This window comes from Pelophylax lessonae (genome assembly GCF_965119305.1).
Source record: "Pelophylax lessonae genome assembly, chromosome: 6".
NCBI classification, from domain to species: domain Eukaryota; kingdom Metazoa; phylum Chordata; class Amphibia; order Anura; family Ranidae; genus Pelophylax; species Pelophylax lessonae.
This window is the reverse complement of record NC_138773.1, coordinates 319,706,474-319,719,192: the sequence shown is the minus strand read 5'-3', so window position 1 is coordinate 319,719,192 and position 12,719 is coordinate 319,706,474. Positions and strand designations below refer to the sequence as shown.

At 45.0% G+C, this 12,719-nt stretch overlaps 1 protein-coding gene across 1 annotated transcript in view; it reads left to right on the top strand.

Annotated features, from left to right (window-relative positions):
- The window catches only part of LOC309557562 (contactin-associated protein-like 5), a 691,665-nt gene that overhangs the window by 475,172 nt on the left and 203,774 nt on the right, over positions 1-12,719 (top strand). Inside the window, exon 14 of the mRNA XM_082260344.1 lies at positions 3,206-3,356. Within this exon, the coding sequence (XP_082116470.1) occupies positions 3,206-3,356 (151 nt within the window). The remainder of the gene's footprint in view (positions 1-3,205; positions 3,357-12,719) is intronic.

Below are 12,719 nucleotides of genomic sequence, written 5' to 3'. Positions count from 1 at the left end.
CACTAAAGAGAAGTAGTTTCAGCCATCACATTAGGGGTGAGTTAATTCAATTTTTGACCAAATATAACAGGCACATTTTTAAGTTGATAATTTTGTACGGCCCCCGAATGATTTTATAAATACCCAAATGGCCCTTGGCAGAAAAAAGGTTCCCCACCCCTGCTATAGAGGTTGCACAGGCAGTCCAACTCCTCCAGGATGGCACATCAATACGTCCCATTGCCAGAAGGTTGGCTAGGGTCAGTGCCACTACTGGTAGCATGAGGCCATACCTGGAGCCTATAGAGGTTGCACAGGCAGTCCAACTCCTCCAGGATGGCACATCAATACGTGTCATTGCCAGAAGGTTGGCTAGGGTCAATGCCACTACTGGTAGCATGAGGCCATACCTGACCCTATAGAGGTTGTACAGGCAGTCCAACCCCTCCAGGATGGCACATCAATATGTGTCATTGCCAGAAGGTTGGTTAGGGTCATTGTCACTATTGGTAACATGAGGCCATACCTGGACCCTATAGAGGTTGCACAGGCAGTCCAACTCCTCCAGGATGGCACATCAATACGTCCCATTGCCAGAAGGTTGGCTGGGGTCAGGGTCACTACTGGTAGCATGAGGCTGTACCTGGACCCTATAGAGGTTGCACAGGCAGTCCAACTCCTCCAGGATGGCACATCAATACGTCCCATTGCCAGAAGGTTGGCTAGGGTCAGTGCCACTACTGGTAGCATGAGGCCATACCTGGACCCTATAGAGGTTGTACAGGCAGTCCAACTCCTCCAGGATGGCACATCAATACGTGTCATTGCCAGAAGGTTTGCTGTGTCTCCCAGCACAGTCTCAAGATCATGGAGAAGATTCCAGGAGACAGGAAGTTACTCTAGGAGAGCCGGACAGGGCCGTAACATCCTGGACTTGAAGTGACTGCAGGCGTGAGCTTGGAATCCTTTTTTAATTTACACCCAGCGAATGGCTGTTTAGTAAAAATGATCCGGATTTCTGTAGTGAGAAGTGCCACGCCCCCTCTTCCTTTCCCCGCCTCCAGCAGTGGCTCTCAGAAAAGCCCATTTCTCCGGGTGGCCTAGGACCGTGGTAAACGGCTGAAATATCTTGATATAGAGGAAATTGAGGACCCGGAAAAAAAAGGGATAAATCTCACTTGGTATCCACCTCCTGCAATCCCTGTACAGCAGAGCTCAGATTTGGAGAGGGAGAAGCAGCACATGGAAAATTAGTTATGCTGCAGTGCCCATGTGCACACAAGAGGCATGCTGATAGAAGGAGAGAGCAGAGTGACAGAAAGCTGAGTTCAGCTTTTAATTCAATAAATGAAAGTGGTTGTACAACCTTCTATATACCCAGTGAAGTGACTATCAGGGGATACACAGAGATTAAATAAATCCTCATAAATAAGTTGTACTTGTTTATCTAAAATCTTCTCTTCTCTACATCTATTCAAAGTCTAGAATGTATAACATTCGTCAGAGCTGTCAGAAAGCAGGGGGCGGGGAACTGAAGTTAAACTCTGCATAGCTGAGTGAGGACACCCTTCCCCCCCCCCCCCCCTTTACACAGAAACAGAGCTGGGGCTGTCAATCAGGGCTGGGACAAGGGTTGGGCAGGAATTGGGGGAAGGGACTTGTGTTGGGTGGGGGAATTTGGAGGGCAACAGGGGGTAAGAATTGTTTTAGAAGGGGAAATGGGGGGATGCTAGGAAAGGTAATTTGGGGGGATTTGTGCTAGGAAGGGGGATTTGGGGTGTTTGTGCTAGAAGTGGTGATATTGTAGAGGGGAGATTGGTGGGGACATTTTTTTTTTGGGGGGGATCTGTGCTAGTAGGGGAAATGTGAGTGTGTGTGTGTGGGGGGTGGGGGGTGTTGGGAGGGGGAGAAGATAATGTGTATTTTGGAATTTGAGGGAAAGAGGGATTGTGCTAGGATAAGTGATTTTTTTTGTGGGGGGGGGGGGGATTTGTGCTAGTAGGGGTGATCAAGGTGTATCTGTGCTAAGAGGGGGAATGTGTGTGGGGGAATGGGGGGGGGGGTTGTGTTGGGAGAGGAAGAAGAGGATGTTTATTTGGTAATTCGAGGGGGAGAGGAATTGTGCTAGGAGGGGTGTTTTTTTTTTTCTTGGGGGGAGGAACAGATTTGAAGAGAAAGACATTTTTTTGAGGGGGGGGGGGGGATTTATGCTAGTAGGGGTGATCAAGGTGTATCTGTGCTAAGAGGGGGAATGTGTGTGGGGGAATGGGGGGGGGGGTGTGTTGGGAGAGGAAGAAGAGGATGTTTATTTTGTAATTCGAGGGGGAGAGGAAATGTGCTAGGAGGGGTGATTTTTTTTTTTTCTTGGGGGGGGGAGGAACAGATTTGAAGAGAGAGACATTTTTTTGAGGGGGGATTTGTGCTAGTAGGGGTGATCAGGGGGCATCAGGGGTTAAAAATTGTTGTAGAAAGGGAAATGGGGGGGGGTGGTGCTAAGAAAGGTGATTTGGGGTGTTTGTGCTAGAAGTGGTGGTATTGTAAAGGGGTAAAGGGGATTGCTGCTAGGAGGGGACATTTTGTTAGGGGGGATTTGTGCTAGTAGGGGAAATGTGTGTGTGCGTGTGTGTGGGGGGGGGGGGGTTGTTGGGAGGGGAGAAGAGGATGTGTACTTTGTAATTTGAGGGTAAGAGTAATTGTGCTAGGAGGAGTGATTTTTTTTTTTTTTTTTCGGAGGGGGGGATTCGAAGAGAGAAAGGATTTGAGCTGGGAGGGTAGATAGGGGGGGGCAAATATTTGTGCTGGGTTTGGATTTGTCCTGGGAGGAGGGAGAATTTATGCTTAGGTGGTAAGCATGCTGATACATAATACTCATGATTCTTGGGGGGTTGGGGGGTTGCAGTTTGGCATGCTTGCCCTAGGTTTTAGATGACCTTGTCCTTACAGGTGACCTTGGTCCTGGTGTGTTGGAGATCCCTCCCCTGTCACCTTATTTTTTTCTTGGTGTCAGGAAAACTTATCAGAAGCGATTAATGCTGATAGCAGAGGAAGGAAGCAGCAGACAGAAATGACACTTAGAGCCCTGGACTGAGACAAGTACACACTATAGAGGGATATGCTTTGATCATATTTCATGTCTGAGGTTTACATCCAGATTATCTATAATTGTGAGTTATCATTGATTAATGTGTCAGTTGGATATTTTACCAGCAGTCTATGTTGTTTGCAGGTGGAAGCCCATACACGTGGTGGATTGGAAGAGGTAATGAGAGACACACCTACTGGGGCGGGTCCCTGCCCGGGCAGTGCGCCTGCGGGCTGGAGGAGAGCTGCATCGACATGAGATATTACTGCAACTGTGACGCCGACAGACAGGACTGGTAAGGCAAAAATTATGATGCCAAATATTCACCCCTTGAGCCTAAGATGAAATAACTCGTGATGCAAAGGCCTTGTGTGCCGGGGGGTCCGGAACTGTTCGGCTATGAAGTGATTCATGCAGGTAGAGATAACACCTGGGAAATAAATATAGATAAAGTGAACGTACATTATGTTCAGGACGGCCTTTCTCAGCCTTGTTTCTCTTTTGCCACCCTCGTAATGCATATCTCCATATAACAAAGATGGATCTCAGGCTCTATTAATGATTAACCGCTTCCGGATCGCCCGCCGCAGTTTTACTGCAGCAGGCAGCCCCTCCTGTGCAAACTGACGTAGGTCTAGGTCGGTCGCACGACTGCAGCTAGGGGGCAAACGCGCGCCGCCCCGGCGCACTCTCACCTCCACTCGCCAGCAGGAACTACGATGCTCGGGGCAGGCGGCTCCGATTGCTGCTTGACACCCACGATCGCTCCCCGCTGAGAGAGAAGGATGGTCGGCTGTTGTAAACACAGCCGACCGTTCTTCTCCCTGGAATGATCACAGAGCGCCTGTGATCCTTCTATATAGGATCATAGGTCTTTGATAATTTCACAAGCCCCGCCCACATACAGTTAGACACATGCCCCTAGGTACACATTTAACCCCTTGCCGACCGCCCATAGTATATTTACTGCGGCGGTCAGCCCCTCACAGGCAAAGTGACGTAGGACTACGTCGCTAGCCTGTGAGCCTCTAGGTGGCGAGCGCACGCCGCCAGAGGCACGCTCCCGTCCCTGCTCGTTCCCTAACATGTCGGCGCGTGTGACCGGTGGACCCGATGTCCGCCGGCCACCCGCGATCGTCCGCCGCAGAGGGGGAAAGGCAGGCGGCTGATGTAAACAAAGCTGCCTGTCATTCTCCTCTGTGTAACTGCAGAGATCATACGGTCATACTATGCAGGATCGTATATCTCTGTGGTTACATGAAAAGCCACACCCCTTTACAGTTAGAAGCATGCCCCTAGGGACACACTTAACCCCTGAATCTCCAATAAAATAACCCCTTTCCTGCCAGTGTCATTTTTTTTACAGTAACAGTGCATATGTATAGCACTGATTACTGTAGTAATGTCACTGTGTCAAATGTCAAAAATGTCAGTCAAGGGTCCGATCTGTCCGCCGCAATGTCGCAGTTCCGCGAAAAAAATCGCAGATCGCCGCCATTACTCGTTAAAAAAAAAAAAAAACACCAAAAACGACAGAAATCTTTCCCTTAGTTAGTAAACGCAATAACTTTTGCGCAAACCAATCAAAATACGCTTATTGCGATTTTTTTTACCAAACATATGTAGCATAAAATAAATTGGCCTAAAATGTTTAAAATTTTGATTTTTACATTTTTTGGGGGGAATTTCATATAAAAAAATGTGAAAAATATTATCTTTTCAAAATTTACGCTCTTTTCAAAAGCGTGTAATGTTCCAGTTCCTTGGCAGCTGCTGGTCTCATTCCAGTATCCTTGTTTTGGCTGTACTGCATTCTCCCTATCTGACTGTCTACCTGCAGGGTGATTGGTGTAGACACAGGCTGGGTGGAGACCAAACCTGATTTAAGCCTGCCAAGCCCTTAAGGCCCATACACACGTACCGATCGTCGGCCGAAAAGCTTCGGCCGACGACCGATCGGCCGATTGTCGGCTTGTTAGTATGATGCTTCCGACAGCCGACAGCGCACATTCGGCCGAAAAGAATCTGTCTTGCAAGCATTAAAATTTTTGTATGCCGACACCAGAACGGCCGATTGTTCGCCAGTCAGTACAGAATTCGGCCGACAGACCGCAGATTTGCAAGACTGGGCATGCTCAGAAAAGAAAAAACACAGGGAAAGTTAACCATTACATGACATCACTTCTGCAGTCGGCTGTAGTCGGCGGACAAAATTCTTGTGCAGTCTTTTGCACTTTTCAACAGACACCGACAGCCCTGGACAAAAGACGGCCGATCGGTCGGCCGACGATCGGTACGTGTGTACGGGGCTTTAGTGTCATGGTTGTAATAGTGGTTGCAGCACGTGCGTCAAGCTCCCTATTTACCTGCCTTTTTGCCGTGCCTTGACCTTCGTCTGATCCCCCACCCTGACAGTTCGTTTGCATTTCCTTATTAACCAGTTCTGGACCGGAAGGTTTTGCCCCCTTAATGACCCTGCCATTTTTTGTGATTCAGCACTGCGTTATTTTCACTGACAATTGTGCGGTCCTGCGACGCTGTACCCAAAATAAAATTGATGTCCTTTTTTTCCCCTACAAATAGAACTTTCTTTTGGTGGTATTTGATCACCTGTGCTATTTTTTATTTTTTGCGCTATAAACAAAAAAAAGAACGACAATTCTGAAAAAAAATAAAAATAAATAATAATATTTTTTACTTTCTGCTATATAACATCCCCCCCCCCCCATCCTTTTAGACCAATTTGTATCCTGCTACATCTTTTTGGTAAAAAAGAAATCCCAGTAAGTGTATTTTGATTGGTTTGCGCAAACGTTATCGCGTCTACAAACTAGGGGAAAGATTTATGTAATTTATTTTTATTTTTTTACTAGTAATGGTCTGCAATTTTTAGCGGGACTGCGACATTGTGGAGGACAGATCGGACTCCTAACTGACATTTTTTACACTTTTTGGGAGACCAGTGACATTACTACAGTAATCAGTGCTAAAAATATACACTGTCACTGTAATAATGACACTTTGGTTTGGCTAAGTTAGCTCTGGCTCTAGGTGAATTTAAAGTGATTGTAAAGGTTATTTTTTTAAAAAATATCAAACATGTTATACTTACCTGCTCTGTGCAGGGGTTTTGCACAGAGCAGCCCCAATTATCCTCTTCTGGGGTTCCCCGCTCGTGCTTATGTCTCCTCCCCTTCATCAGGTGCCCCACAAAAAAGCCGCTTTCCCTGGGGGTCCTCGTGTGGGCTCACTGCTGGGTCCATTGACACAGATAGCAGGACTCGGCCCCGCCTCCCGCTCCGTGTCACAAATTTGATTGACAGCAGTAGGAGCCAATGGCTCCTGCTGCTATCAATCTGTCCAATGAGGAGAGAGCCAGCAGCTGCAGCCGCAGGGCTTGTGCAAATCGCTGATTCGGATTGGGCTCAGATAAGAAAAAGGGGGGGGGGGTCTGGGGGGCAGCAGAGAAGATTTTCACCCTATTGCATAGAATGCATGAAGGTGAAAATCCTTGGGACTTTACAACCACTCCATATGGCTCATTTACATGCATTTCTACAAGAGCCGTAAATAAAAGGGTTTTGTGCACAGAAACATTGTAGTTGCATTGTTACTTCTCTAATTATCCAGAAAACCTTTACTAGGTTACAAGATTGTACTCTATAATTATTCATCATTTGTATCTACTGCCCCTTGGTACCCTGTGTTTCTGTTACATTATATCATTACCAGTATATAATATGAGGCAACTGTATTCCCCTATGTCACTATCAGGGATCAGGCTTGGAGACCAGAAGCCAAAGCAGTAGAGAAGCTCCCACCAACTGGCTGGATAAATACACAAGTAGGTCACCCTGGCAGATGACACAGGGTCACCTGAGGTGTGGGGTCTAAGCACTAATTGTTATTCACCAGAGCTTCTGATGGTAGAGATGGGTTAGTACCAGGTTGCAGTCTTTAGGATTGCCCCACCAGGAGGTGAGCTAGCCTTGGTTCAGTAGCAGATATAGCAGGTAGGGATAAACCAGAAGTGCAGTCAGTAAACAAGGTCGGTGACAAGTGGTTCCATGTTGGTGTCAAGCAGGAATCTAGTTGAGGAACAAGCAAGAGGTCAGTAATGAGTGGTAGTAGAGATAAGGACAGCTGCAAGTACACAAAAGAGCAAGATATCCGCTGGAGAGAGCACAACAATCTGGCAAATAGAAAGTGCAGAGACATGGCTGAGATAGGAAGTTCATGGGGGCAGCAAAGAGTTTAAGGTTCACCAGAAACAACATAAAGGACAAGAAACACAGCAAGGAATGCAAGAAGCACAGCACAAAAAAGCTACGGCCAGATGTAGCAGAGGTCCTGTGTTCAGATCCTGGTCCTAATACCCTCCTTCTTCTACACCAGCCTTCCTCAATCATTTTAAATTGGAGGACCTTGAAAATAACTTTCAGATTTCAGGGAACCCCTGAATTACTATATCTATAGCTCACGGTACATTTGGGAACAGTAAGTTGCAATAAAATAATACATTCAAGAATAAGGAATGTGGCACATTTAACATATTTGACATTCATGGCTGTTCTATACAACAAAATTATTTTCAGCATCAGTTATAAAATGAAACAAATAATAATGGCCAGAAAAGAAGTGAGGACACTTTCTTAGATAGTCAATTAAAAAATGCCCCCTAACATTGGTGATGCGTTGAGTGGTCCTTAGTGGTCATAGTAGTGACTTCTTACATTGGTGGTCAGTGAGATGCTCCCACCCATTGACTGTCAGTGGAGAAGGGCCCTCTTGGGTTTGTGATCAGTGCATGAGTCCATCAAAGAAAATTCCATTACAGTGGTGTTCCGTTTGAAGAAAGCCCCTTACATTGAAGGACAATTAAAAGAATCTTCCCCATGCAGACAGCTAAAAAGATCTGAAATTGCTCATTGCTCAAGATACTCCTAGCAACCTCTGGAGGAACCCTAGGGTTTCACAGACCCTGGTTGAGAAAGGCTGCTCTACACTATTGACTGACCCCTGTGTTCCTCTGCAAATAGCAATAGACTCCTAATCCTACAACCAATTCCTCCACTTCTCCTTTATGTGTGTTAAACAAGGGTTTTCACAACTTTTTAAACAAAGGGCCAGTTTACTGTTCTTCAGACTTTAGGGGGGCCTAACTGTGGCCAGTGGGAGTAGAAAATGTCCTGGAATCAATGGGAGTAAGCAATGACCAATCTTTGGTATTGGGGGGAGGAATAGTGTCCCATCATTGGTGTCAGTGGAAGGAATAGTGCTCCATTTTTAGTGTCAGTGGAAGGAATAGTGCTCTATTTTTAGTGTCAGTGGGAGGAAAAGTGCCCCATCATTGGTGTCATTGGAAGGAATAGTGTTCCATTGTTTATATCAGTGGGAGGAATAATAGCTCATCTTTGGTGTCAGTGAGAGCAATAGTGCCCCATCATTGGTATCATTGGGAGGAATAGTGTTCAATCGTTTTGTATCACTGGGAGGAATGGTATATCATCTTTGATGTCAGTGGGAGGAATAATGCCCCATCATTGGTGTCAGTGGAAGGAATAGTGCCCCATCATTGGTGTCACTGGGAGGAATAGTGCCCCACCATTGGTGTCAGTGGGAGGAATAGTGCCCCATCATTGGTGTCAGTGGGAGGGATAGTGCCCCATCATTGGTGTCAGTGGGAGGAATAGTGCCCCATCATTGGTATCAGTGGGAAGAATTATGCCCCATCATTGGTGTCAATGGGAGGAATAGTGTCTCATCATTGGTGTCAGTGGGAGGAATAGTGCCCCATCATTGGTGTCAGTGGGGAGGAATAGTGCCCCATCATTGGTGTCAGTGGGGAGGAATAGTGCCCCATCATTGGTGTCAATGGGAGGAATAGTGTCTCATCATTGGTGTCAGTGGGAGGAATAGTGCCCCATCATTGGTGTCAGTGGGAGGAATAGTGTCTCATTGTTTGTGTCAGTGGCAGGATTAATGCCCTGCTATTGGTGTCAATAGGAGTAAAAGCCCCCCAAGGGCCAGATAAAGGCAAGTAAAGGGCCGCAGTTTGGAGATCACTGTATCATTGAAGAACTGGTAGGAAATGTGCTCAGTGATTGACAGGCATGGAAGTATATACAACAACTAAACAAAGGGGCACAGCTAAGAAAAACACAAAGCTGTATAGCATAGCATAGACACAAAAAGAAGTATATTTATACAAAGAATGAAAATACACATTTGACTTAATTCATCAGCATAGACTCCTATTATTGGTGCATCAAAACTTGAGGCAGATGGGGGCTGTGACAAGCTAGGGTGACAGGACTCCACGGGAATCAGTGGCAATCAACCAAAGATTCTTCATACAACACAAATACTTAAAAGTGATACATGAACTTAAATATGGCAGATGTTACCAAGATTGGATTTCCTGTTGAAGATTGCGAGTTGGCGATGGAAAAAACTTCTCAAATGGATGGCGAATTTACATGATGGATGAACTATAAAAAAGGAAGCCAATCTGCTAATCCCCATCTAAAATGATAGAGTAAAGGATATGTGGGCCAATCATTTGCCACTTTATAAATATTTCCCTTTGAAATGCACTGTTACCAAAAGTATTGGGACGCCTGCCTTTACACGCACATGAACTTTAATGGCATCCCAGTCTTAGTCCGTAGGGTTCAATATTGAGTTGGCCCACCCTTTGCAGCTATAACAGCTTCAACTCTTCTGGGAAGGCTGTCCACAAGGTTTAGGAGCTTGTCTATGGGAATGTTTGACCATTCTTCCAGAAGCACATTTGTGAGGTTAGGTGCTGGAGAGAAGACCTTGCTTGCAGTCTGCACTCTAATCCATCCTAAAGGTGTTCTATCGAGTTGAGGTCACCTCCACCCCAAACTCACTCATCCATGTCTTTATGGGCCTTGCTTTGTGCACTGGTCCAAACCATTTGGTGGAGGGGGGATTATGGTGTGGGGTTGTTTTTCAGGATTGGGTTGGCCCCTTAGTTCCAGTGAAGGGAACACATAAGATGTCAGCATACCAAGACATTTTAGACAATTTCATGCTCCCAACTTTCTGGGAACAGTTTGGGGTTGACCCCTTCCTGTTCCAACATGACTGCACACCAGTGCATAAAGCAAGGTCCATAAAAACATGGAAAAGCGAGTTTGGGGTGGAGAAACTTGACTGTCCTGCACAGAGTCCTGACCTCAACTTGACAGAACACCTTTGGGATCAATTAGAGCACAGACTGCGAGTCAGGTCTCGTCCAGCATCAGTGCCTGACCTCACAAATGCACTTCTGGAAGAATGGTCAAACATTCCCATAGACACACTCCTAAACCTTGTGGACGGCCTTCCCAGAAGAGTTGAAGCTGTTATAGCTGCAAAGGGTGAGCCAACTTAATATTGAACCCTACGGACTAAGACTGGGATGCCATTAACCACTTGCCGACTGCTCACAGTAATCCTACTGCGGCAGTGCGGCTCCCCTGGGTCCAGTGACGTAGACCCGCCAGAGGCTCACTCCCACTGTGTTTAGACACAGTGGGAGTCGGGCTGGAGGAGGAGAAGCGGCGATCGCCGCCTCCATTCCCCGATCGTTGGGGAAAGTGTGAGAAGACCCGTCTGCTTATGTAAACAAAGCAGGCGGATCTTTTCAGTGACAGGGAGAAATCACAGGATTCACCATAGCTGAACCTGCGATCTCTGTCTGTGTCACAGAACCCCCCTCCCCCACACATAGTAAGCATGAGGCATACATTTAACCCTTTGATCACCCATAGGGTTAACCCCTTCCCTGCCAGTGTCATTATTACAGTAACAGTGCATATGTATAGCACTGATTACTGTAGTAATGTTACTGGTCCCCCCAAAAGTGTCAAAAATGTCAGTTAGGGGTCCGATCTGTCCGTCGCAATGTCGCAGCAATCACGCAAAAATTCATAGATCGCCGCCATTACTAGTAAAAAAAAAAAAAATACAATAAAAATGACATAAATCTTTCCCATAGTTAGTAAATGCGATAACTTTTGCGCAAACCAATCAAAATACGCTTATTGCGATTTTTTTTTTACCAGAAATATGCATCAAAAAACAAATTGGCCTAAAATGTTAAAAAATTTAGATTTTTAAATTTTTTTTGGGGGAATGTTATATCAGAATGTGAAAAATATTGTTTTTTTTTTTTTTTCAAAATTGTCGCTATTTTTTTTGTTTATAGCGCAAAAATTAAAAATCGCACAGGTGATCAAATACCACCAAAAGAAAGCTCTGTTTGTGGGGGGAAAAGGACGTAAGTTTTGTTTGGATACAGCGTCGCACAACTGCGTAATTTTCCGTTAAATTAACGCAGTGCTGAATCGCAAAATAGGGCCTGGCCAGGAAGGGAGGGTCAAATCTTCCGGTCTTAAAGTGGTTAAAGTTCATGGTTACATAGTTAGTGAGGTTGAAAAAAGACATCAGTCCATCCAGTTCAACCTATGATGTGTGTGTGAGTTTGCTGTTAACCGTACATTGTATACCCCCTGTATGTTGTACATTGTATACCCCCTGTATGTTGTACATTGTATACCCCCTGTATGTTGTACATTGTATACCCCTGTATGTTGTACATTGTATACCCTGTATTGTGTACATTGTATACCCCTGTATGTTGTACATTGTATACCCCTGTATGTTGTACATTCTATACCCCCTGTATGTTGTACATTGTATACCCCTGTATGTTGTACATTGTATACCCCTGTATGTTGTACATTGTATACCCCTGTATGTTGTACATTGTATACCCCTGTATGTTGTGGTCTTTAAGGTGCCCATCTAATAGTTGTTTGAAACTATCAATGCTCCCTGCTGATACCACTGCTTGTGGAAGAGAATTCCACATCCTTACTGCTCTGACAGTGAGGAACCCCTTACGTATTTTAAGGTTGAACCGCCTTTCCTCTAGTTTTAGTGAGTGGCCACGTGTCTTATTGTATTCCCTTTCTCTGAATAGGTTTTTCCATATGCTAGGGTTGCCAGTACAGTATTTGTACATTAATGTGTGTGTAATGGCAGGTGTCCCAATACTTTTGGTAATATAGTGTATATTTATTTTTATATTATACGTTTTTTATCCTGCGTACATATGCCCTTTAAACCTTGTGAAGTCCTCTTTTCAGGTCTACGAGATAAACACAGCATGAAGTTGCCTTTTCAGTTTTATCACTTTTTCTTTGTATAATGTAACAAAAGCCAATAACCCCCGATAATTAAATATTAATTAATTGTGACCTGTAGCATTGAATTAAATCAATGCATACCATCAATATTTATAAGAGATTAATACCAGGAGGCTGGAGTGTACTGGGATATTGACAACAGAAACACAGTAGAGACACACTATTGCATGCAGTAATACATTTGTATCTGTCAGGACTACGACTTACAGAGTGAAGGTCTGCAGTGTGCGTGCGTATCTTTAGACGATCTATATCTACTCTTCCAAGAAAAACAACAAGTAGCTAATTGTAATTGATTGTAATACCTTTAATGGATAATCATATCACACTATCACGGCTCATGGTTATTAGCCTAAAGAAGAAGCCTTGAAAGATGATTTACACTACGTTGGGCTTTATTAGGTATTACAATTGGTTACTTTGTGTCTCCTGACCAA